Raw genomic sequence first — 27,697 nt, 5'->3', positions numbered from 1 at the left:
CCATTCCCTGAAATCTTACTGAGTTCGTAGTTACAATCACACTAGTTAGCATGCAATAGTTGTATCAAAAGTGTGAGCCTACTCTCCTCCATTTAGACAGTGTAATTCTTTAGTTTGGAGACGATATAGTAAACTTCTTTTGTGTACTCCCTGGAAGAATTCTAGGTTCATATTTAATCAAATATACTCTCAGGTCTAAAGTTCTGTTGAATATTGAACAACAACCATTTAAAAATACCGTATAAAAGCTTCTATCCCAGCATGCTTTAATTAACTTTTCAAATAAAATGTGTCCGTGTTGATTATCTCAACAAGATAGCCCAAGCCATTCATAGAGTTGAAAACTTTCAACTTATTCAGAATTGTCAATAGACCCCATAGACTTCTGACAATGAGCTCTCAAATTCAATCTGCATTAACTAGTGATCTTATAATCACCCCGATACTAAAAGTGTCAAATTTCGCAAACACCTACAAAAGGGAGTGAAATTGAAATGATCATCTAACAATACAGTTTGCTCATCTGTCAAATAAGGGAGTTGAACAGGGTTCCTAAACTCACGGCAGCTCAGATTCTAAACCGGGTTTTACATCATTAGGCTTAGGCAGCCAATTGGGCCTCTGGGTCCCGTGCATCCTGGGAGCTGTAGTTTCCGGCTTCCTCCTCCCGACTACAAGCTCCACAGAATCGCTGGAGGACGGTTGCTTGGTATTAGCAAGCGGGAAGTATGGCCGTGGCGCGCGTCGACGCGGCTTTGCCTCCTGGAGAAGGTAAGGCGATTCCCAACCCCGAGTCCCAAGGTTTACTCCATGGAACTGAATTAAATAGTTGACTCTGGAGGGAATAAGCCTGGGTTTAGAGGTGCAGTTCTGGACCAGTTTTTTTGATGGGGATCTGTGGGCGTCGCGGAGTCGCTCTGCCCTCTGGGAGTTGTAGTCCCTGGGCTCTTCCTAGCTCTCGGGAGTTGCGGTGAGGGCCTGTCGGGGGACTACAACCCCCAGGGGCCTTCGCGTGGTCGAGCGCAACCAGCTCCCGCGCTCCTGAGGCTACCTGGGTGGTGGGTTTTGGACTGCGGTGATCTTTCTAGGATGTTTACTTTGAGTTCTGGGTGCCAAAGTGAAAATTGCAGGATATTCTCCTTTCGCTTTACGTGTTTCCTTTTCCACTCGGTTCCTAGAACATTCAAGAAACCCCTTGTCAAACACAGCTCCCTAGACTGACGTTAACCCTTTCTTGGAAATATCCAGTGGCAGTGGTAAAATCTGGGGGTGATCCAGATCCCCTAGTTCTCCACGCCACATTCTGCAGACAGGGTCCTGGGATCGGGTTTGGTCGCTGCCCAGCGGAGCGCGGGGCTTGTGTGCTTCTGTGGCGGGGAGCCGCCAGGTGTGGGCCGAGCTCCTTTGTTTTGGTTACAGCTTTGAGGCTCGGCAGCAGGCGTCTGGGTCGGGGGCAGGGCTGAGGGTTCAGGCCTGTCTCCACGGCTTAGATCTGGGGCTCATTCTATTCTTTGGGGGAGGGAGGGAGGTCGATGGTTCTGAGAGGTCAGTCGACCCCTTGGAATGTGCAAAGTCTGTGCGTTTTCCTGGGACAGTTTTCACCAAATTCTCAGAGAATCCCATGACCCCTCGCAAATGCTAGAAGCCATTAGACAATGGAAACAACGTTGAAACCCTTCAGGACAGCAATCTCAAATAATTATTTCTTGCATAATCTTAATCTGGGTATAAATTTGAAATTGGCAGTTTCTCTGGAGATACCCACCACCCTGTGGTATCTCCTTTTCTTAAACTTCACTTCCCCAGCCCACCAAGGAAGGTACTTTACTGACAATGGTAGCAGTTAACATTTACAGAGCACTTTTTATATAAGCCAGATGATGTTCTGAATGTTTTTATTTTCTTTTACATCATCTCATTTTTTTTCTGTAGAACATTATAAGCCATGTATTATCACCCCCATTTTACAGAGTAGAAAAGTGAGCCCCAAAGAGATCAATAATTTGCCCAAGATAACACAATGGTTGAGGGAGCCAGGATTTGAACATCTGTTATATAAATTACTTTATTGAGTGCCCTGTGCCAGGGATGGGGCAGAATGCTGTTCACATGTTTTCTCTTTTCACCTCCACATCAATTTAGTGAATTAAGTGTATTACTCCCATTTTGTAGATAAATTAACCGAGCTATACTTTGCTTTTCAAAACAGTCTGCGCACTTTAGGATATACTGGTAATTAGATTGTAAGGAGGTTGATCCCTGTTAAAAGATTAGTTCCACTTAAAAAAATACTATCATTACATAGGAACAAAATGTGGAACTAATAGTTCTTATTTAAATGTGAAGAATTACAAAATAGTACATCATAGAAACTTGAGTAGAATATCTCAAGTCTCGATATAATTGATATTTCTGAGGAAAAGTGAACAATTTCAATGTGTGGTCATTTAGAACTTGATTGCTTTAGTTTTTAAATCTTCATATGTATTATGCTTTCATGTTTTCTAACTCTAAGTCTATAGAGATTTTATGAGTATAATTCCATCCCTATGTTTAGCTGTTGTATTTGTTTTTCCTTCTTTCTTTTTTTTTTTTTTTTTTTTTAACATTTTTTTCCTTCTCCTTTCAAGGATCCGTGGTCAATTGGTCAGGGCAGGGGCTACAGAAATTAAGTCCAAATTTGCCCTGTGAAGCTGATATTCATACTTTGATTCTGGATAAAAATCAAATTATTAAATTGGAAAATCTTGAGAAATGCAGACGATTAATACAGGTGGGTATTAATTACTATCTGGGGAAATAGTTATATAGGACCAGTTTATTATTGTATATAATAAAACAATATAATAACCTAACAAAAAAAACATAACCTAACAAAAAGCAACTCTGCAGGCCTGGAAAGTAGTAAATGTTGCCTTAAAATTTTACATGACAGTTTCTTGAAGGTGAACACATATGTGTTACATTTAGACTAGAAAAAGAAGCATTTGTTTAAAAAAATAGAACATTTTATATTGGCAAAATACTGTGTTAGATAACTTTGTGCCTCACCAGAGTTCATTCACTCAACAAATGTTTACTTGGCCCCTCATATGTGTCTGGCACTGTTCTAGATTTTGACTGAGATAGCACAAGGACCCCATTCTTGTGGCGGTTACATTCTCGAGTAGTTGCTGTGTTAAAAATGTGTTCTCTGTGGTAGTTGGAGGAAGTCCTATTGCTCAGCGTTATGTGTATTTTCCATTGCTTAGGAATAACAACAACAGCAACAGCAAACTAATAGTTACTCTGTAGAATATTTGACAATGTATGTGAAAAGTACAAATTGGATTTATATATTTAGGAATGTTTGGCCATATAAACAAATCTTTTTAAGCACCCTAATGTGAAAGTGATATATATATTTGAGTCCTAAGAATAATGATATGTTTCCTTTCCACAGTTGTCAGTGGCTAATAATCGGCTGGTGCGGATGATGGGTGTGGCCAAACTGACCCAACTCCGGGTGTTAAATTTGCCTCATAATAGCATTGGCTATGTGGAAGGGCTAAAGGAACTAGTACATTTGGAGTGGCTGAATTTGGCAGGAAATAATCTCAAGGTGAAGTATTTTTTTCTTTTTAGTAATTAGGTTTTCTTTTTTTAATTTACAAAAGTATTCACTGTAAAAAAGAAATTCAAGCAGTATAGAAATAAGTAGAATAAAAAGTAAAAGTACCCACTCCCACTCTGCAGGGTTAATTTAACATAAACTGAAAAAAAATAATCTCATTTTGAAACACATACTGCAGTAAAATATTCATTTAAATGTGAACAAAGAATCTATATTATGCTTAGAAAAGTAGATCAGGGCCGCCGGGTGGCTCAGGTGGTTGGAGTGCTGTGCTCCTAACACCGCTGAGGTGGCAGGTTCGATTCCCACATCAGCCAGTGAGCTGCACCCTCTACAGCTAAGATTGTGAACAGCAACTTTCCCTGGAGCTGGGCTTCCGTGGGCTTCCGCGGCCTGCTGCGGGCTGCCATGAGCAGCTGGTGGCTAGCGTGAGTGGCCTACAGGCAAGCAGCCGGCGGAGAGCTGCCATGAGCTACTGTGAGTGGCGATCCATGACTGGCGACCAACTGCCTCAGCCGGGGGGGAGTGCAAGGCTCATAACACCACCGTGGGTCAGGGAGCTGTGTCCTACACAACTAGACTGAGAAACAATGGCTCGAACCAGAGAGGTGCAGGGAGGCAGAAGAGTGGGGGGAATAGTAGATCAAATAGTAGAATGAAGTGTTGGGAGAGAGACTATGTCATGCTGCATTGAGCTTTAAGTAAATGTTTAATTGTATAGTGGAGAATATACTGTTTTAAAAGTCAGGAGACCTAGATTCTAGTCCTGCTTCCACCACTTAGTAGCTCTCTAATTTTGGCTAAGTTAATACATATCTCTGTACCTTATTTTTTAATATGCTAAATGAGAGGACGGATTAAATATTAATAGCTGATTTTTATTGATCAATTAATTTATGCTAGGTACTATTCTAAGGACCTATTCAATGTATTAACTCATTCAATTTCATGACAGCCTAGACGTAGGTATGATTATTATGCCTGCTATATAGATGAGGAAACTGAATTACAGAGAAGTTAAGTAACTTGCCTAAGGTCACACAGCCAGGAAGTTGCAGAGCCAGGATTTGAACCCAGGTAGTTTGGCTCCACTCTTAATTTATAAACCCTATACTATACCAACTATCATGTGTCATCTCTAAGGTTTCTTCAAGCTGTAAATATCTGGGATGACATGATCTGCTACTCTTAGAAGGATAATGAAAGCAAAAGCTTGCTACGTAACAATTTACCAAATTCTGTTAGCACTGCTTCCTCTTTTTTCTTGCTAAGCCCTGCTCCTCTGCTTCCAATAATAAAGAAAGGAGGCACGAGACTCAGCTAAGAGGAATTAGGGAAGAATTTCTTTTTTTGATTTTGCTTACGTGAACTAACATGATAATTTTCTTGTGGTAGGCCATGGAACAGATCAATAGCTGCACAGCTCTACAGCACCTTGATTTATCAGACAATAACATACCCCAGATAGGTGATCTATCCAAATTGGTATCACTGAAGGTAAGCGGGTTTTCTGACTATATCATTTCTGAAATTTTATACTAAAATACCAAGAGAAAATGATCTGACTGGCTTAAACTCAGCATGCTGTATATGAAGAACAGATTGTGTTCATTATGATAAAAATTTCAGTAGAGTACCAGAAATTAAGTATGGAACTTTTTGTTTCTGGTATCTATAACTGATTTATTTTAACTAAAACTGGTCATTGTAGTTAAGGTTAATTCTTATCAATCATCCTTCAACCTTGAAAGTTCCTTCATGCCCAACCAGCAATGCTAGCAGCTTTAGTTATAAAGTACGTAACATGTTAGTGAGATTGAAAGGAATCATTCCCGAACTTGAGCCTTTTTTCTTTGCTACTCAGGGTTGCTGTATTTTTAGTAATAGGTATTACTAAATTATCAACATTAACTTCACTTTAATTTAAATAAAAATAAACCTGTAGCACATAGTGTGTTTTATGGAGGGGAATGTATCATGCAATCAAATAAACTACAGTTGGAATCACAGCTTCAAATAAACGTGTAAGCTTTTTCCGTATTTTTACTTCATTGGATATTATTAGCATCAGATGAACTCATTAAGCTAATTAAGTATTACTAACTCAACTGTCCCCACATCTTTAGCAGGAAATGTAACAGTTATTCTGAACAATTTGATTTAGCCAGAAACTAAGAGAATTCAAACGAACTAAAGATGATTGAACCTTTTTTCCTGGGTGTTCAGAGTTTTTGGTTTATATTTCATTGTTGCTGACTTAATTTGAGTCAGTTTCATCTACAAGTAGCACATTCTACCTTCCTCAAGCTTTTAGTTTCCAAAAGAATACAGTTGCAAATTATGGGTTGTTTGTTCTCTCTCTCTTTCTCTCTCTCTCTAAAATTTGCTTTATACATGATTGTTTTAACGAATAGTTTCTTTCACTTTTCTCACCCTCTATTTTGATGTTTTATGTATGTATGTATGTATGTATGTATGTATTTGAGAATTTTTATGAGAGTTTATTTGAGCCAAACTGACAACATGTGCCGGGAACATAATCTCAAATACTTCCTCTATTTTGATGTTTTAAAAGGAAATGAACAAGTATGTTGGAAATTGCTCGTTTTAATAAACTAAATCTCACAAAATGCTAGTTACTACAACAGCATGTGTTCTTAGACAAGTCTTTAAACATTCTTGGGCTTAGAATGTGGACATGAAAAGAGAGAGTTGGACTAGAAGACCATGTAGGACCCTTCTAGCATTAATCGTCTTTGATTCGTGTGCAATGAGAAGTATAATAAAATAGATTCCTTTATTTTCATACATATCATTTTGCTTTTTTCAAAATAGACCAATTTATTTGTAACTTTTTCATTTGTAATTCATTCTGTTTTTACTTTTAAGACCCTGCTTTTACATGGAAACATCATCACCTCTCTTAGAATGGCACCTGCTTATCTACCCAGAAAGCTTGCTATACTTTCTTTGGCAGAAAATGAAATTCGGGATTTAAATGAGGTAAAATATGAGGGCATTCTGTGGGATCCAGGAAGTTGAAAAGCTGTGAGAAAGGAGGAGAAACACAAGAGAAAGTTGTGAGCTCACATTTAGACAGTGAGCATCTTGGAAGAAACTGCCATCCAGATGAAACACTTGGCTTTAGATCACTATTTTTCTTTCCAGTTTTTCTTTATGTCACTGCGTCATTAAGGCTTGATTTTATATGTAATGCTGTAATTATTCCATTTGGAAGTGATTGGTGGTAGAGGGACATCTACATTAAAGGGGTTAATAAAGCATGCTGTGCACTTTTCTCTTGCTGCTATTATGTTTTCAAAATAGGGTTCTCTCTGCTAGGAAACAGTGCTGATACTTTCTAAGGGATTTTGTGCAAGAAGGACAGATGGCCATATTGTTGGGATTTTAGAAGTCAGTGGATAATATAAGAGTGTTGCTTGTCACTTCAGAACAAGAGGGAAATTGTTACATTCTCAAATTGCCCAAGATATGTAATCAGCGGAAGCCCTGTGCTTGACACAGAATAGTCCATTTTGTTCAACAAAGATATCCTTTGTTTCAGATTTCTTTTTTGGCATCCTTAACTGAATTGGAACAATTGTCGATCATGAACAATCCTTGTGTGATGGCAACACCCTCCATTCCAGGGTTTGACTATCGTCCGTACATCGTCAGCTGGTGCTTAAACCTCAGAGTCCTAGATGGATATGTGATTTCTCAGAAGGAAAGGTGAACATGACCTCTTTAACATCATGGAAGTTACTGCAAAGACCATTTCTAGCTTACTACAGATTAATAAACTGAATATTTCTTAAAATGTGCATTTAGAAATTAAGATCATTAGTGCAGTCATGTAACAGACTATGTGCTGATCATTTAAGATTTTCTATTGTTTCTTAAAAAAGGATAAGAAATAAATTTCAGCCCCAGAGGTTGGGGCTAGTGATTTTATCTTAGTGTCCAACATACAATAATTTGATTTCTAAAAGTTCTTACGTTAACCGCTTGTTTGGGCTTGGAGCACTTCTATATAGAAACCATGTTATGGATGCTGTGTAGAGTCTCAGATCAATCCCACAAAAGCTTGTAATTCATCATATGTATAAAGGCAGAACCCAGCTATGCTTTATGACAATGACTCTGGGAAAATGCGAACAGAGTTTCAGTTTGGAACCGGTAGTAGACATGCTGATTGGTCCTCCCCTTTTCCTACCTGTGAATCAGAAGTGGGGACACCCCATCTCTAGATCATTGATGGTTTCTGTGGCTCAGAGTTGGGACCCCTGCATGATGAGGTCTTCTGGATGCTGGGGCATCAAAGCTGTAGGGTTAGGAGGTTAGGAACTAGGATGCGGATGACGGGATGGAGTTAGAGGGGATAGTGAACGTTGAGATGAGTTTATTCTCATCACTCTGCCTCATTTTACTTCTTCCTCTCAGTGCATACATACATGCATTTATGACCTCAACATAAACATTCTTCCTCACCATTTTTGTCTTTCTGTGTTAGAGATGGTAGTAGTAGCTTGAGGAGTTTCCTGATGAGAGGATGAGTAGTAGATCACTGGCAGGGTTTTCCTTTTCCTTCTCCCTGCTGTTTCCTCTAGTTGCTGAATAGTGCATGGGGCAGTGAGGACTGGTACCAGCAGCTATACAGTGGTGGTGCTGGTGTGTGTGGGTGTGTGGGGGGCGTGTCAAGTTAGTTTGTCTACAAAGAAGTTCTGCTTTTCCTTTTTCTTGCAGTAAATGTTGCTGTGTATTCAGAAACCTTTTTTTGTTTGTTAGTTTCAAACTGTGGATAGTTCTAAAACTGGAATCTGGATTTACTTGGATTTTCTTCTCTGTATCTTTCTTTAAGAGAAAGAAATAACGTTTTTCGATTTTTCTATGGGAGTAGTACTGGCAACATTTTCATATTGCGAAATATGCATTGCGAGGCAGCATTGCGAGATGGGCAGAGATAAGAGTTTGGTGTAAAGAGAGACCAGGGAAGAGAGATGAGACTTGGTCAGGAGAGACAAGAGAGGGCTTCACATCTTTCCCTGCCACCCATTTACTGTGTGGCCTGGGCAAGTTTCTTGGCTTTTCTGAGCCTTAGTTTTCTCATCTGTAAAACGTGGGTAATACTACCTAGCTTTCAAGGATGCTATGAGGATTAAGGATAATGGATATAGCATAATACTGGTCATACACTAGGTGCTTAATACATGATAATTGTCATTATTGCTTAAGGATAGGGACTAGGGATTGAAGAGTTTTGTAGAAACTAAAGCAAGTGTTAAAAAATAAAGTATTTGTTGACCAGATGAATAATAATGCAAAGGCTATTTTTCTATGCTGTGGGAATGGTTTTAATCCAAGTGACTTTAAGGTGAATTTGTATTTTCTTTGCACTTTCCCCATGTTTTATAAGTGTTTAATGTCAGACGTCAGGAGGCAGGGAACAGTGGGCTTTCATTTGTGGTCGCCTCCCTTTCTGTGGGGTGCCCTACAGTAAAGAAGTCTGGGAGGAAGGAAGAGGTGGGAGGGTGGCACAGTATAACCCTTTTTCAGACAGATTCTTTTCTCCCTAAATTAAAAAAAATTGCACAGTATCACATAATTCGGATATAGTGAAATAATGTTTTAAAATACGCATGTAATCACCACTGAGAAAAAGAATAGAACATAGAACATAACCAGTGTCCAGAGATCTCCTGTACCCCACTCCCATCATAACTTCCCTCCCCACTAGATATAGCCACTGTATTGACTTTTTGATCATTCAGAAAGATTATTTTTTTTCCTGGTTATTATGGAGTCTACATCAACCAGCTCCCACTGGAGTAGCTAAAATTTAAAGAACGGACAATACCAAGTGTTGGTGAGTATGTGGAACAATTAGAACTCTCATACACTGTTTAGGAGTGTAAATGGTTCAATCACTTTGAAAAACTGTCAGTATTTACTGACGCTAAACATACAAATAAATACTATATGACCTAGCTTTTGACTTTTGGCATATAGCGTACAGAAATGAGTGCTTATATCTACTAAAAGACACGTACAAGCATGTTCATAGCAGCCTTATTCATAATAGCTCCAAACATTTGGGAGCTATTTGGGAAACAACCCAAATAGAAGAACGGTTAAATAGTTATATTCAAACTAAGGGACTTAGATTGTTTTGATGCCATGACTAGCGAGAAAAATGCTGCTGCAGTTGATGTCTGAGACAACTCTGTAGTCTAAACAGTGCTAGCAGGTTTTAAAACAACTCCGGAAGTAATCTGTTCAGGAGGGAGGAATAATTATAAGGGAAAGCTTTTGTCTTGAAAATCAATGGGTAGCCTGAGCAGCATTCAAAACATTTTCCTGGTCAACTCTGGGAATTACCCTGAAGGACAGGAAAGGATTTCCAGTTTTTGTATCTACCCAGCCTAACTGTTGTTTGCTAAGAGCCCCCAGATTAAAATTTTTCTCCCTTATGAAAAGTATCCCAGTTTATTTGATGACGTCAGGTATCCAGATCTTGAGTGTGTGTATCACAGAAAAGAGTAACTTGAGCCATCACCCACCCCTGTGGTGCTTTGGCTGAGTGCTTTCTCAGAGAGAAGCAAACTTGTAGAAAGACCACCTTTGTGTAGCACCTCAGTATGTGGAGTTCCTTCTGAACTTGTTTTGGCCTGTGTTTTACTATTTATAGGACTAAATTACACCTCTGTTGCTTAGTTAGAGATCAGAACTTAGGGAGCAGGACTTTAGAGATGTTTCTTTTTTGAAATATATTTAAAATATATACAGAAGTAGAACGAGCAACGTGTGTATGAACTCCTAAATACCCCCTGTACAGCTTCAGCAATTATCAACCTTTTGCCAATCTTGTTTCATCTGTCCCCCACTTTTTTGTTAGAGTATTTTAAAAGGAAATACCAGATATCATTTCATCCAATACGCTTTCTTTCTTTTCTTTCTTTCCTTTCTTCCTTTCTTTTAGGCGAAAGAGCAAATTGTTTTAAATTCTCTTTCTTAATAGTTGTTGCTTCTGTTATATTATGTAAACTGTTCCTTGAATTTCAAAAGAAGGATCATATTCCAATGATTTGAAATTAATGTTAGAGCTGAATGAATTTGAAGGTTGTTTTTCTTTGAATTGGCAATGGTATTTTAATTGGCAGGGAGATTTTTTACTTAGGAAAATGTTTTATGGATTAATAAACTTGTGTAATGGTATGTTTTTGAATATAAAGAAAAGGCAGAAAATCAGATCTTATAGTAGTTGATGCTTCACAGTTTGTGGTTTTCCTCACACACTTAAACTGTGGCGTATTTAAGTCTGACCCTTCTCTGACCTCTTTCACTTCTCCTTCCTCCCAAACTATAAACCATATATAACCTTGAAATGTTGCTTGCTGGCTCTATTAAATTTGGTTGGTGATTGTCCTTTTCTATGTACCTTTTTTGGGGGAGAGCTTTTGAACAAGCCATTTGCTTCATAGGAGAACTTAAGGAAACTTAAAGGAGATTTCATAGAGATTCTGAATGATCTCTATTTAATTCACAGAATATGCCCATGGAAAAAATACTTCTAGTTATTTTTATTAAATAGAATAAATTTTTTTATTGTTAGACTAAGATTGGGATTACATGACCAGTTAATCAGCTGGCGTACCTCATCTCATATCTCATTGTTAGAAAACAGTTTTTATTTTCTTGTGACATTGGCAAATCACAAACTAAACTTGTTATATTTTATCCTACCATGACTCGTTAATCAGTTATCAAAAGGATCAGTTTCTTTTCAGTCTATAATACACTTTGGGTGGCTTGACAGTTTTGGACTGGACAGTTTGTATGATTTGGATACGTTAATATGAAAGTCCAAGAAATTGGTTATAGATTGGAAGTGATTTCCAAACTATCTGCAATGCTTCATAGCATTATACCAATGTTAATGGTATAAAAACAGAGAAACAAAGTATACTTATATGATCCAACCTCAACTTTAAGTTGAGGGGCAGATTTAAGAATGGTATAATTGAAGCAATGCCATGTTAAATTGAAAAAAATTCAACTGTATATGCAAAAGTAAACAGTATAATGACCTCCCATGAATCCATCATCCAACTTCAGCAGTTTTCAACTGTTGTTCCTCTATAACTTCACCCTCTTACCCCTTCTCGTGTATTATTTTGAAGCAAATCTCAGATTCCATATAATTTCCTCTGTGAATATTTCAGGATCTATCTCTAAAAGATAAGGCTCCTAAAGGAAATAACTACAGTACTGTTATCACATCTCACATGTGATGTATTAAGGTGCTTCAGTTTGACGGCAAATGGAGGGAATACTCATTGCTTCTTTGAAAATAATTTAAAACTATTTGGAACCATTAGTGCAACTCCATGGAAGTGCCCTTAAACAAGAAAAACAAAACAAAACAAAATGTTGAAAACATTATAAGAGTAAGGCGAGTGAATTAGAAGGATAGGTTTTTTAAAAGTTGACTGAATTTTATTTATGCGAAACATCAATGATACTATAATGGTAAATTAAGAAGGGAAATTGTTGTTGCTTAGAAATGTATCTTGTCTACCCGGTGCCATCTCCTCTTCTTTGTGTCCCCCAATTCCAGTTTGAAAGCTGAATGGCTCTATAGTCAAGGCAAGGGGAGGACGTACCGGCCTGGTCAGCACATCCAGCTTGTCCAGTATCTGGCTACAGTCTGTCCTCTCACTTCCACACTGGGTCTTCAAACTGCAGAGGATGCCAAACTGGAGAAGATTCTGAGCAAGCAGAGGTAAGCCCGTTTATTTCTAGCAGTTGATGAATTCACAGTGGAAACACATCTGAGTCTTGCCTTCGGGGTTAGTAGGACTGAGGCAAGTGCTGTAGCCCACTTTTCAGTGCATTTGGGCCCCTTGTCACTGCAGCAGGCCTGCAGGGGAACTTAACCACTATACAGTGCAGCCCCGTTTGCTCCACAGTAGCGGCATCGCTAATCACTTCGTTTTCTTTTCTTTTTTTTTTTTTTTTTTTGGAAGGGGAACAGGATTTTATTGTGGAACAGTGTGTACTTCCAGAACTTTTTTCCACGTCAAGTTGTTGTCCTTTCAATCTTAGTTGTGGAGGGGACAGCTCAGCTCCGGGTCCAGTTGCCGTTGCTAGTTGCAGGGGGCACAGCCCACTATCCCTTGTGGGAGTTGAACCGGCAACCTTGTGGTTGAGAGGATGCGCTCCAACCAACTGAGCCATCCGGGAGCTCAGTGGCAGCTCAGCTCAAGGTGCCGTGTTCAGTCTTAGTTGCAGGAGGCGGAGCCCACCATCTCTTGCAGGACTCGAGTTGTCCAACCGGCACCCTTGTGCTTGAGAGCCCACTGGCCCATGTGGGAATCAAACCGGCAGCCTTCGGAGTTGGGAGCACGAAGCTCCAACCGCCTGAGCCACCGCGCCGGCCCGCTGATCGTTTCTTGAGTGGGGAGAGCCAAGCAGTATGGGAGAATGGGATAAAAAAAAAAAATGTATTTGTCCTTCTAATGCAGGTGTTTGTTAGGGGTTTTTAAACACTAATATTATGAACTAGAGCTTAAAAAAAAAAGTACAGCTGGAAGCATTTAGTAGTTACTTCTTTTATCAGAGACCCTGTCTTTGAATGTTTGTGCAAGTGTATACATATGAGGTGTTTACATGACTTAAAAATAAATTTCTCAACCTTTTCTATCCAATGCATTCAAATGAGACTTTGTAATTTGGTGGTGATTAAAGGTGTCTACTTTGAAAACTTGTATACTTCTACCTTTCTGACAGTGTAACCTAGGAAGCAGAAAAGCTTTTCTTTTTTTGGTTTGTGTTAAATCACATCAGATGTTACTGATTTTAGGTTTCATCAGAGGCAGTTGATGAACCAAAGCCAAAATGAAGAGTTGCCTTCTCTTCCTCCTACTGAAGCAAGGACACCCCTGGTACCTGAGCATTCAAGCCCTGCTCAGGATTGCCAGATGGTCCAAGAAAGCAGTAAGAAATTGTTTTTCTCCAAGTTGTTTGATATTTTGGGTATCATAAAACAGAAAAAGTACATATTTTTATAATTTTTTATTAGTTAACTAATGTGATCATTTGGATCTTATGTATGTATATATACACATGCATGTATGTATGTGTGTATAACTATTTCTAAGTTTTAAAAATTCAGAGGACTGCTAGTTTACTGATCTGATACTTTAATTATTCTTATGATTATTGGAAGAACTTTTGTTTTGGTTTTGTTTTAAAGAAGGCGCAGCTCACAGTGGCCCATGTGGGGATTGAACTGGCAACCTTGGTGTTATTAGCACCATGCTCTAATTAACTGACCTAACCGGTCACCCCCAGAACTTATTATTTTTCAAATAATTTGGTTTGATGTTTTAGGTATATGGGAGGCGTCACTGAAGGCATTTTATTGCATTTTCTTATATTTGAAGGACTAGATTTCATTAAAAAGATATAACTGAAAAATATCTCTTTACTCACTAAAAATAAACATGTGAGGTGATGGATTGTTAATTTACTAGATGGTGGGAACCCTTTCACAATATGTACATATATTAAATCACAACAATGTACACTTTAAATATCTTACAATCTTATATGTCAATTACACCTTGATAAAGCTGAAATTAAAAAAAAAAAAACCTCTTTAGATATTTAGTGTTTTAAATGATACTCTGTTGATTCTTCTAGAACCAGTAATCCAAGTCAATTCTTGGGTTGGGATAAGCAGGCATGATGACCAGTTATGTACTGTTAAGAATAACCTTCCACCCTCTGTACATACTACGAGATATTCTCGAAATGACCTGCATCTGGAAGACATACAGACCGATGAGGACAAGTTAAACTGTAGTCTTCTCTCTTCAGAGTCTACGTTTATGCCAGTTGCGTCAGGACTCTCTCCAGTGTCACCTACAGTTGAGTTGAGGCTACAGGGCATTAACTTGGGCCTCGAAGATGACAGTGGTGCACATGAATCTGTGAAAGGGCAGGAAAACCAGGACTTGGGTAAGGAAGAGGAAAAAGCTTTCTGGGCTGCCAATGAGGATTCTGATCAAATGACAAACAGTGCAGTCAGAACAGAGGTAAATGAGAAAGATGGGCTATGCCCTTGTCCTGAGCCAACAATAACCAGTGCTGTCTTGAAAGGTGACACCCACAGTCTTACATCTTTTCCTGAGTCAGTTGGACACACCGTCTTCCATACACCACCAGACAGTGAAGAATCCATGTCTCAAGCGGCTTCAGAGAAACTTCCCTGCAGGGTTTTAACCCAGAAATCTGTTGCTTTGGGACAAGATAACGTTGCCCTTCAGAAATTGAATGAAGCAGCCACCAAGCTTCAGGCCTGTTGGCGAGGCTTCTATGCCAGGAACTACAACCCTCAAGCTAAAGACGTTCGTTCCGAGATCCGGCTGCGCAGAATGCAGGAGCACGTTGTCTGCCTGACTGAGGAAATAAGGAGGTGGGTCACAGGTCCTGTGTAGGTGCTGTTTTGTTGCTTTGGGGGTGTCAGCTTCCGAGAGTTTATTCAGAACACTGAATCTCTGCTGTTGTGGCCAGGACACTTTTCGTACCATGTTGCCACTCTTGGCTAACTTGTTTCCTACAGTATACTGAAAGCATCTTCAGGGCAGACTGTCATATGCACGTCCAGCTGTAGCACAACAGTTGGTATCTATGTAGCACAACATAGACATAGTATAGCAATAAATATTGAATGAATGCATGTCTTATAGGGATCTATAAACCTAAACACAGAAAAGTACAGAAAATGTAGGAAAACTGAATAAGTTTAAAAGTGAGAAGATGAGAAAGTCTACATAGAACGCGGTAGGTGACATAAGAATTAAAGAAAATACAGATTTAAAAGGAGCTGAAATTCTGGGGCAATGGTAGGAATTAGTCCTTAATTCCATGGATCACATATTTCACTGACTGCAAACCCAGGAAAATTAGGATTTAAAAATTTATTTCAAGTATTAGTATTGCAACTAGAAATATTTATTAATATCATCAAGTGGAAGAGGAGGAGGTAATAAAAGAGACTGAGAAGTGACAACCAGAATGGTAGGAAAACTGGGAGAGTGTGTTGTGTCCCAGCTCCAACAGGGATACGTTGCAGGAAAGAAGAGCTGCCATAGGGAGAACAGAGAACTATACATTAGATTTAGAAGCTGGAGATTATTGGTGGCTATACTGGGGGCCCCAAGATTATCCTCAGGTTTGGTGATTTGCTAAAAGGACTCAGAGAACTCAGGAAAGCTACTCTGTTCATGATTACGTTTTAATATAGTGAAAGGATACACATTAAAATCAGTGTAGAAAAAGGTGCATCAGGCAGAGTCCAGGAGAGACCAGGCACAAGCTTCCAGTTGTCCTCTCCTGGTGGAGAGGTCCAGACAGGTTGATTATGTCAACCACCATGTGTGACAACACGTGAAGTATTGCCAGCTGGGGAAGCTCACTCGAGCCTTGACATCCAGGTGTTTATTGGGGGTCAGTCACATGGGCATTGAGTGCCTGTATGACTGACCTTCACCACTCAGGCCTCAGCCAACACCTGAGGTCAGACTGATACAGTGTTGCCCAGGGTCCCAGGTTAACAAAACAGTCATTCACCAGAAATCACATTAAACTGTGGGTCAGCCCAAGGCCCCACATGTACAGGCAGGATATTCCAAGGTTTATCTCCCAGGAGCTGATCAAGGCCAATTCTGTCTTTGGAACCATAGGGTTTGAACACCCCAACCTGCTGAGTTAACCCTTTCCTGCCCAGTGAGCTTCCTGAGAGCAGCTTCAGTGGCGGAGTGGCACGAAGGCAGTTTGGAATGGGTTGAGCAGTGAATGAAGATGGAATGTAGCCAACTCTTTTGGGATGTGTTGCTGTGAGGAAGGGAAGAGAGTAGGTAGTTGCTGGAGGAGAATCTGGAGTTAAGGAAAATTCTTTTTTAAAGATGGGAGATGTAGAGCATGTTTATATGTTGATGGAAATGATTTAGTAAAGAGGGAAAAACTGATGGTGGAGAGGAAACAAAGAGGTGCAGGTTGAAGTTCTTGAGAAGGTAAGAGAAGAAAGAATCCAGGGCACAGGTAGAGGGAGTGGCCTGAGGTTGGAGCAGGAGCAGGTTAGGTGATGGGTTTGGTGGTGGGGGATAGAGAAGTTCTGTCTGATGGATGCTTCTCCTTTTTCAATAATATATAAGGTGTAATCAACGTTTGAAAATGTGGAGAGGGGTGAGGGTGAAGGAGGTTTAAGGAGAGATGTGAGGTGAGAGGTCTTCATCTTAAAAGTGAATGTGTGAGTATAAGGAAGTGGAGGAGGATTGTTGCACAGTGTGAGGAAAACTTAAAGTGCAAAACAGCAGCTCAGGTTGTATGATTTTCATCAGCATTTCTCAGCTGTTCTTTTCTGATTTGGGCTTGGCTCATTTGGTTCAGTGAGGAATGGGTTCTTTTCCCAGGTGAATATGGTAGGGGTAGAGGGAAGGGCAAGGGAGCCAAAGATATTTGGGAGGCAGTGATTATGATGACGGACCTTGCAATTTAAATGAGGTAAAAGGAAAGACAGGAGCAAGGGAGCATTAGTTTGGAGGTCTAGATGAAGACTAGATTGCAAAGTTATTGCAAGAGCAGGTGAACTGGGAGGATAGGTAGTGGTTTGTGTGGGTGCTGGAAATCATTTTTGAAAGTGGTATAGTCAAAATGAGTGGGTCTAGAGTGAGACAATGATACTGAGTGATGTGGGTGGATTATTATTAGATAAAGCATCCATGTGAATGCTGAGGTCTCCAGAAATGACGACAGGAATGGGGCAGAAAGAAAGACTGGTGTTGAGACTTAAGTGAATGGAGGTGGATAATGGGAGGTCAGTACTTGAAAAGAGTTCTTCAAGGAGGAAGGTAAAGAATAGTTTGTACATAGCAGTGAGAGGCAATCTTTTGACCCTGATGGATGAGTAAAAAAACAAAACAAAAACGAATGGCTTCCACTTGAGGGCAAGAGTGCTCTCAGAAATAAGTCTGAGTTGGTCAAGGAAAAGTTACATAAGAGGCTGAATACATAAGGGAGTTTGCTTATTACAAGTCAGGAGTCCCAGATGGCACAGGTGAAGGGCTTGGGGGGCTAGAGAAAGTGGGGAATTGGGTCCGAGGTTCAGAACAAAATGGTGGTGATAGTCTGGGAGATAATGATCAACTAAAGGGAACCTGAGGTTTGTGATAAGTATGGCGAGAGTGGCAGTGAGCCCAGAGCAGGACTTCAGTGAATGAAGGGAAGTGATGGATTGGTTGGGGGGTGTGTCTGTTGATGACAGGGAGGAGTAAGTCAGGGAGTTGGGCAAACAGGGATGAAGTTTGATGGGATTAGTTCTACTAATGTCTTAGAAGAGGGTGTTTCTAGCTGTGATCCTGTTCCTTACCTGTTTTGGAGGCTTGCAGTAATCACTTTTTTCTGCAGCTCCTGCCCCTTTAGTGTGTTTGGCTGGGAAACTGAGGCTAGATAAAGAGCCATTTAGTATTTTATTTTTCATTACTACTAGCAATACTTTGTAGAACCAATATAATCTGAATTTCAGTAACATGTCATTTGGCGTCTTTGTTGAGTGATAATTTAAAACTAAAGTTTCAGCTTAGATATTCTAAAAGTAGAAAAGACTGTTATTAGTTTATTACTCTTTTTACAGTGCATGTGTTTATTAGTTGTAACAAGAAGTGCAAGTCAAATCACCCTTCCTTGTGTCAGTAATGGATTCTGAATTATTGTAGGTTAAGAAAAGAAAGAGATGATGAACGTATTAAAAATGTTGTACAAGAAGAGGCTGTCAGATTCCTCTGGAACCAGGTAAACTCCCTGCTGTTGATTTCCCTAATGTGTAAACAAAGAGCAATGTCAGATTGATTGACATTATCATAGAGGACTCAGGCATATTAAATGCCCTGTCTCAAGGTTAGGGATGTAGTTTGTGCTCTTTGCCACTAACTCTGAACTAGGCCAGTGAACTTTATTACATTTTATGTAATCTGAAGAAAAATAGTTTCATAATTTTGATCAGAAAGATAAAGAAGTATAAAGAAGTAGGATGGAAAGTGACTAAGTTGAAGGATGTTATTACTTTCCCATATGTAGATATAAAAAAACCAATTTATCTTGTTTTATCTTTTGGGAATATTTGAATGAAGGGTGACTAAAAGGGTATATAATGGCTATAATATGCACGTCCTAAAAAGTACGTATGGCTTCTGGGAGAGAGAGTTTGAATTTTATAATAACATACTTTAGGGACAGTTCAGACAATTGGTTTTACTGTTTTATCCCATGAAATGTTTCTTGATAATTATTGGAAATATTTTTATAAAAGAATTTGTTCTACTAGGATTTTCCTACAAAATTTAAAAATAAGTATTGATTTTTAAGGTTTTAAAATTGCTAATAGTGGGGGAGTATTTAAATAAATTATAGAATATCAGTACTATGGAATATTCTGGAACAGTTAAAAAGAATAAGGGAATAGTAAGTATGGACTGACATGGAAAGATCTCCACAATAACACTGTTCAGTGAAAAACAGCAAATTATAGAACTTAGGGTTGCACTTGATTTTAAAAACTCCCTGTGTATTTGAAGCTACATAGTAAAAGGTCTGGAAGGATACATAGCAAACTTCTATCAGTGATTACTTTGGAGGGTTATCAAAGGAAAACTGAAAAATTCTCTATATTGCTTTCTTGTTGCAGATTTTACAGTAACATTTTAAGATTTTAATTGTACTTTAAAAATGTAAAGGTCATGTTACTAAGAACTCAGGATTATTTTCAGGTATTTTAGAGTTGTGTATACTATATTGTTAGATAATATTTAAAACTCTTATCCCAAATGGATATCTAAGATGAGACTTTTATTTTAGAGAATCTACTTGTATGAGTAGGCTCTAATCTGTCTTATACACTCATGGATGTCAGTGTATATTGAGAACATTATTGACACCTTGGTCAGCTAGACGGGTACCGTTGTGCTCCTGGTTGTTTTTCCAGTAGAGGCAGGAGAATTGCTTTGGCCCTTCCCTATTCTTCTGGTGAGGGCCTTTTATTACCAAGGACGTGTACCGCTTGTGCCAGCCTGGTTTAGGCTAGGGGTGCTATGGAAAGGGTAAGGGAAGTCAGGCTGTTTCTAACTCCAGTTCTGCCGTCTGCCATTTATCCACTTGATGGGTGTTGGAGGAAAAGCTCAAAGGGCAATAGTAAAACAGGCATGATTTTTATTTTATAATAAAACTCCATCCTTTGGTTTATAGGTAAGATCTCTACAAGCTTGGCAACAGACAGTGGACCAGCGTCTAAGTTCCTGGCACTCTGATATTCCTCCTGTATCAAGCACGCTGGTGCCACCTGAGCCGCCATTATTCACCCAAAGTCAGGAGCCCTCTTCTGATCAAGATTCTGATTGGTTCATTGCTCCTGATGAAGCTCCTCAGGAAAAATCCTTACCAGAATTTCCAGACTCTGGTTTTCATTCCTCCCTAACAGAACAGGTTCACTGTTTGCAGGACTCTCTGGATTTTGAAAAAAGTTCCACAGAAGGCAGTGAAAGTTCCTTAATGGGGAATTCCATTGACACAGTCAAATGTGGCCAAAAGTCAGCTGGAGGGGATATTAGCAAAGAACATGATGAATGGAATAAGGAAACTTCAAACAATGAGCAGGATAATAGTCTGCTTGAACAGTATTTAACTTCAGTTCAACAGCTAGAAGATGCAGATGAGATGACAAATTTTGCTGACGGGACAGAAGATAGTATGCTTCCCATAGCTTGTTCCCCTGAAAAGTTAGATGCCTTGTCTGACATTGCTTCCGTAGACGATGCTCATGGCATAGCTCCTACTTTGCAAGATGAAAACTGCCAGACACCAGAGAATTGTAACTTAAATGTAGAAGTTCAAGGGCAGCAGTCAGAATGTGATTCTGCATTTCAGGTATTACATGTTGGTATTACTGTGTAGCATGTCTGGTTGCTTGGGAAGCAGAAATCCACTTAACTTTTCATAAGACTATGTTCAGTTGCCTTTTTTTTTGAAGGGGAATGGGAATATTTCCACCAGTTTTGTTACTATTTAGATAGAATTTGTATTCCTGTCTCATATTTTCCATATTCTTGGTAGTGAGCCGAATCTTCCTTTTGATTTTGTTAGCTTTTTTCTTAGCTGTAATGTATCAAATGATATTTATTTTGAAACCTATATGCACTTTATTTCTTAACAACTGAATTGCATCAACAGTGTTCCTATTTTTTATGTATTCATTGCTTTTCAAAAATAAACTAGAATATCTTAAAGAATATAGAAAAATTTACGTTAAAGATATATATACGAGAATTTTGACTCTTCTCTGTGTGAGGAAATTAATTGTGTAGTCAGGAACGCAATTTGTTTAAGTGAATATAAATGGCAAATATGAGGAATTGAAATTTGCTGGCCTCCTTAGAGGAAAGATATGCATTTTTAAGCCTTTTTTCTTCCCTTATAGAGTAAAGGAAAACCTTATAAGCAAATTGGGAGAGAAAGTGAGATTATAGGATTTTTCAGCAGGGCTGATTAAATTGTCTTATGGAAAGCTGTAGTTTATATTAGGTATCAGTTTTAACAAAAGAAGCAAACAAAGTGTTCCACGCATAATTAAAATCAAGCTTATTTAGAGACAACACAAGAATATTGTGTTGTCATAGCAAACATTTGTTATCTTTTCATTTAGTTCTTTTTTACCCCACAGATAAGCATTTTGTGTGCCAATATATTGCCAGAAATTAATGTATGTTCATATTCTCTGTTCTTGCTTTATATTTGTTTATGTATGTCAGCAGAAGGTCCATGGTCATTTACTTCACTTTTGACCTCAGCCTCATAATGAAGAACATTTAAAATAATACTAGTGGTAGAATATGAATGATGTTTTTTTTTGAAAGAACTATTTTCTGTCTAAATCTCTGAAAAAAGTGCCACATTTGGAAGACAATTCAATGGTGGTTAAGAAAAAATAAACTTATCTTTACTTGTTAAAAAGAATATATATCTGTAACTCCAGGAAGAAATGATAATATTGTGTTTGAATGTTATAGATAGATGTATTTGCAAATGAAGGATAATTTTTGGAAGCTTGATATTTTCATCTTTGAAAATGTTCTGATATCACTGAACAACACATATCTGATTTCCCCAAATTTATGGACATACAACTATTTAAAACTATGGCAATACTTAAGTATTCAATAAATTTTGGTGCTAAATGCCCATTATTATTCAGTTACAGGCAGTATGTCCCCTTCTTTGAAGTTGTAAAACTTCTGATCCTTCAAGAATAAAGTCAGGAGTCACATGTTAATACTTTGTTGATAATTAGAAATATTTCTCTCCAGTATGGGTAAGATATCTCTTTCTTGGTTTATAAATATGTAGTATTCAGGTTGAGAAGACTTGGATTTCATTCTCAGAAATCCGGAACCTCTTAAAAGGAAATATTTTTTGTCTCTTATAAACTGAATAACAGTCTTTTGTTCAAAAGTATTTTCCCTAGTGAAGCATGTGTAATGTTGAATGCATGTTAAATAAAAATAGAATTTTTTAATTTTTGAATAATACTGATTATCTTTTATGAATGGTTTTGAATTTCTTCTTAAATATGCCCTATTTTTCTATTTTACAGTTAAGTGCCTCATTTGCTACCCATAGTTAAACAAAGAAAAACCAACTTGCACAGCACTATTACCAAAAGTGCTGCTTCATGGTACATTAACTTCTTATAAAAGCTCCAGAAATGTCATGGTTCAGTATTTCCTAACTAGGTTTCTGCTGACATCTTTTCCTTCCTCTCCTTTTTTGAGAAATAGCAAAACACAACTAAATTCATTTGAACATAAGTATTTGTCAATAAGATTTCCTTTTTTACTTTTGATTTGTTTTTCTAGCCTATCAGTAGTATCCAGAGTACTTTTATTTTAAAATTGGCCGAATATGATAATGATTACTATTCTACTCTTCATTCTATTTAACTTGACTAGTATTTTGAAGTGCAAGAATATTAAGTAGCTCCTTACCTTAACTGTATAGATAATCTTGAATGTAGATAGAATGAAAATAATGTAAATTAGAATGTAGGAAAACTGTCATAGACTTAATATATTTTAATAGGTTTACAACGTAATTCAAAATAATTTATGTAACTAAGATACTTGGTTTTAACTCTATGGGCTATTTATTGGTGTGGCTAAAGACGGAATGGGTCTAGTAAGGTTTGGGAAGTTGAGCTTTAACAAGGTCTTTGTGTTTCGTCTAACAGGAGAGATTTAGTTCAGCTGTGCTATTTTAGTTCCTATCAGTTCTCTTTATTTATGGATCATTCAATGTATTAATTAGAATTCCTGCAGAAGCACAGAATCATACCATGTGAGAATTAGAAGGAACATTAGAGATTCTAGTATTTTTGTTTTGAAGATGAAACTAAGGCACAGAGAAGTTAAATATGTGCTCTGCTGTTTTAGATAGTACTAAATAAACTGTGAAAACTTAAGTTATTTTTTACATTGAGTGTGTCAATAAGAAAATCTCGCAGATTTTTCATTGTTTTTGAAAGAGAAGAGAAACTTCAAAAAGAACTAGAAGTCTACCAGTCAAGGCAAAAGTGCTTGTAAAAAACAACTAATTCATTCAGAACCCTGAGTGAATGTTCTCTAAGAAATGTGATTTGATTAAAATGGTTTTAAAGAGCAATAGTAGAAACTAAACATTTAAAAGCATAACTGCATCTTAGAGTCCATTTATTTGATGACAAGTATAACAAGTTACTGAGATATAAATTTTTCTAGTGAAATGCTGAATTTGATTATATTTCATCTTCAGTTTTACAGAACACCACATATTATAATTTTAACTCTCCTGGTGTGCAGAAGGCTGCAATCATGACAGTTGATACATGTACTTGGTTTTATACGTTTAATTATAAAAGGCCTCAGAATACGCATGTTTTAAGAAAACGTTTGTTTAACCACAGCAAGTGTTTGTATATATGCAAATAATTTTATTATTGAATAATATGGGCACCATTCTTGAGTGTGGATTTTTCTCTTGTTTTGGGTTATTTTAAATGTACAAATACCATAATAGTGCATTTTTCTGTTTTCTGCGTAAGACAAGTCTAGTTCCACTTTTTAATAAGTATTTTCAAAAACAATATTGGCTTAAGAAATTATACTATCTCCCTTGGTACTTTTTTTGTGCAATTCTTAGAATTGGATTTATAACAATAATTTAAAATCTTTCTTTTTTCTGGAGAATTAAGACAGTAAAAAAAGGGAAAAATATAAAATGAGTCTGATCGATTTTCTATTCATAAAAGAAATTTAAAAAGAGACTTAATTGCTTAATGTATATTTTTTACTTGGCCATGTACCTTATTGAGGGATATTTTTTACATTGTAATGTTTTCACTTTTAAATATATGACCCCCCCCTTATTCATGAAGTAAAGCAGAAGGGGTCTGTAAGGAATATTCTAAATGTTTTTAGTGATACTGCTTTTGTTGATCAAACGTTGATTAAATCTTAATTTTAATCTTAAAATTAAAAGTCAAGTGAATGAAGCAGTCCTCACAGCTTAGAGAGAAACGAACAGTTGTCGTTTTAAAATGAGGTGCTTTTTATTTGTGAATGAATAGAAATCATACTAAATTTTAATTCCTTAATTGATTTTAGTAACTAGCTAGCAGGGATCATTCTGCAGTAGTTTTGTTCATTTTCTAATTAAATTTGAGTGTTTTGTAATAATTTTAATGTTGAGAACAAGAGTTTAAAATAATTTGATTTTGAGCTATTTTTAGATTTTTTTCTTTAATTTTATTGTAGAAATAGTAGATGATTCAATCTACTGGTCATGGTCTGTTTCATGAAGGCTTCATATTTTATATTCTACTTATTTAATTTGTATTTGAGTCTCTAATTCTAAATAAAAAGTTTGTACCTTTCTTTGAGTGATTATCTGTTTATTATAATGATTAGTAGTAATGGTTATTCATTGTGCTTGTAATTAAATGGTGATTAAAATTCAGAACAAACTGCCAATGGAAGTCTACCAGAGAAGGTCCTGAGTACTGTTGTTATATAAATGAATTTACAATGAAACAGTCCTAGCCTTATGAAAATGGATATGAAGTGGAAGGAATGCTAATTTAGTTTTATTTGGTATGGATTTAATTACTTTCAAGATACTCACTGGAATTCTCTGGGTAGAGAAGAGCAGATACCGTGTTTCCCTGAAAATAAGACCTAACTGGAAAATAAGCCATAGCATGATTTTTCAGGATGCTCGTAATATAAAATAAGCCCTAATGCGTCTTTTGGAGCAAAAATTAATGTAAGACCCGGTCTTATTTTCAGGGAAACATGGTAGGGCTTATTTTATATTACGATCATCCTGAAAAATCATGCTAGGGCTTATTTTCCTGTTTGGTCTTATTTTCGAGGAAACATGGTACTATCCCACAAAAAGAGCACAGGTGACACTATAGGATGCTGTTGAAACAGTGGGTGATGAAAGTGTTAGGGGTGGGTAAGTAGAGTAAAAGCCCTAGGATTTGGCACAATTAGGACCTGTAGTTGGTTGGACGGAATTGTATTCCCTGCCAAATTCATATGTTGTAGTCCTAACCCCCAATGTGACTGTATTTGGATATAAGGGTTTTAAGGAGATAATTAAGGTTAAATGAGGTCATAAGGCCCTAAACCAATATGTCTGGTGTTCCTATATGAGGAAGAGATATAAGAGATATTTTTCTCCATGCACATCCAGAGAACAGGCCATTTGAGGACACAGTGAGAAGGCAGCCATCTGCAAGCCAGGAAGAGTTCTCACGGAAACCATGCTGGCACTTTTATATTGCACTTCCAGCTTCCAGAAATACGAGAAAATAAATTTCTGTTCTTTAAGCTACTCAACCTGGTATTTTGTTATGGCAGCCTGAGCAGACTAATATAGTTGGTTAAAAAAAAATTAGAGTAGGGAATCACAAAATTCTATCTATCTATCTATCTATCTATCTATCTATCTATCTATCTATCTATCTATCTATCATCTATCTATCTATCTATACCTTAAACTTAAAAAAAAACTATTGAGATATAATTGACATACTGTGAACTGCACTTATTTAAAGTGGACAATTTGATAAGTTCTGACACAGTGATGTGCTGCATAATGACATTTCGGTCAACGATGGACTGCATATACAACAGGGGTCCCATAAGGTTATAACAGAGCTGAAAGCTTATTGCCTGGTGACGTAACTGTTGTAAAGGCATTAGTCACGTGTTTGTGGTGATGCTTATGTAAACCTGTGTTACCAGTCATATAAAAGCATAGCATATACAGTTATGTACAGTTCATATTATTTGATAATAAACGACTATGTTACTGGTTTATGTGTTTACTATACTTTTGTTATTTTAGAGTATACTCTTTTACTTACAAAAAATGTTTGCTATAAAACAATATGCCATGTTACGCTGGTAGCAGCCTCATACATCTCGTGTTTATAGTGTCTCTTGATTGCATCATTTTCTCCTGTGTTTGATTTAATCTTGTGTTGTTTTATAAATTTAGTGCCACCTAAGTGGACAGTGTTTATAAGTAATGCACTGCAAGTCCTAGGTCTTCACATTCACTCACCACTTACTGACTCACCCAGAGCAACTTCCAGGCCTGCAAGCTCATTTATGGTAAGTGCCCTATAGAGCTGTACCATTTTTTAATCTTTTATGCCATATTTTTACTGTACCTTTTCTATGTTTTGATTTGTTTAGATACACAAATCATTACCATTGTGTTATAATTGCCTACAATATTCAGTACAGTAACATGCTGTACAGGTTAGTAAACTAGGAGCAATAGATTATACTATATAGCCTAAGTGTGTGGTAGGCTGTACCATTGAGGTTTGTGTAAGTCTCTCTGTGTTTGCACAATGACACAATTGCCTAACACATTTCTCAAAATGTATCTCCATCGTTAAGCAGTGCATGACTGTATTTGTCCATGAAACTATCACAACAATCAAGATAATGAATATATTTATCATCTCCAAAAGATTCATCTCCTTCATAACCCTCCTTCTATTTTGTCTGGTTATTTAGAAATTCATCTGATAGTTCATTATTTTTTATTGCTGAGTAGTATTTCCTTGTATGTATTTGCTAAAATTTATTTTTGTTTTTTCAATTTGATTATTTTTTCCCAACTTTATTGAGAAGTAATTGACATAAAACATTTTGTAAATTTAAGGTATACAATGTGATGGTTTGATACATTGTATGTATTATAAAATGTTTACCACAATAAAGTTAGTTAAAAATTATCACCTCACATAGTTAAAAATTTATGTGTGTGTTAAAAACTCATAAGACCTATTCTCTTAGCAACACTCAAGGAGTTTTATGGTATCAGGTCTTATGTTGAAGTCTCTAATCCATTTCAAGTTAATTTTTGTGAGTGGTGTAATTTAGGGGTCCATGTTCATTCTTTGCCATGTGAATTTCTCAACACCATTCACTGAAGAGACTATCCTTTCCCTATTGAGTATTCTTGGCTTTCATCAAATATTAGTTGACCATATATGTATGAATTCATTTCTGGGCTCTTGATTCTGTTTCATTGGTCTATGTGTCTGTTATGTCAGTACCACACTGTTCTGATTACTATAGCTTTGTAATATAGTCTGAAATCAGGAAGTGTGGTGCCTCCCACTTTTTTCTTCTTTCTTAGTTTTGGATATTCAGGTTCTTTTGTGATTCCATGTGAATTTTAGGATATTTTTTTCTGTTTCTATAAAAAATGCCATTGGAGTCTTGTTGATACTGGAGGTTGGGCTCCACAGCTGCATGGGTTCTCTGATCAGGCTTCCTGAGTTGTTGGGACCTGAGGCTATGCTTAGCAGTTGGGCAGGGCTGTGAATTTGCTTTCCTGCTCTGGTGGGGTGGTAAAATGGGCTCCAAAGTCAGTACTGTAGACTGGGGACTCAAATCAGACAGAACTGCC

General features: G+C 37.4%; 1 protein-coding gene across 1 annotated transcript; it reads left to right on the top strand.

Moving 5' to 3' along the window:
- The first annotated feature begins 655 nt into the window (after positions 1-655).
- CEP97 (centrosomal protein 97) lies at positions 656-24,632 on the top strand. Its single transcript, XM_019711221.2, has 11 exons — positions 656-771; positions 2,631-2,773; positions 3,443-3,601; positions 5,009-5,110; positions 6,503-6,616; positions 7,179-7,345; positions 12,231-12,395; positions 13,476-13,609; positions 14,318-15,092; positions 18,394-18,469; positions 19,919-24,632. Exons 1-11 carry the CDS (start codon positions 729-731, stop codon positions 20,621-20,623), a joined length of 2,583 nt encoding a protein of 860 aa, XP_019566780.2. The 5' UTR covers positions 656-728; the 3' UTR covers positions 20,624-24,632.
- Positions 24,633-27,697: the final 3,065 nt, after the last annotated feature.

This window comes from Rhinolophus sinicus, linkage group LG01, assembly GCF_036562045.2.
Source record: "Rhinolophus sinicus isolate RSC01 linkage group LG01, ASM3656204v1, whole genome shotgun sequence".
In the NCBI taxonomy this organism is placed as follows: Eukaryota; Metazoa; Chordata; class Mammalia; order Chiroptera; family Rhinolophidae; genus Rhinolophus; species Rhinolophus sinicus.
Note: the sequence above shows the minus strand (reverse complement) of the source record. Positions and strands in the feature narration are given on the sequence as shown.

Coding starts and splice junctions, on each gene's coding strand:
- CEP97 (XM_019711221.2), top strand. CDS start 729: ATGGCCGTGGCGCGCGTCGACGCGGCTTTGCCTCCTGGAGAAG. Junction 3,602..5,008: donor TGGCAGGAAATAATCTCAAG/GTGAAGTATTTT, acceptor TTCTTGTGGTAG/GCCATGGAACAGATCAATAG. Junction 18,470..19,918: donor TCAGATTCCTCTGGAACCAG/GTAAACTCCCTG, acceptor TTTGGTTTATAG/GTAAGATCTCTACAAGCTTG.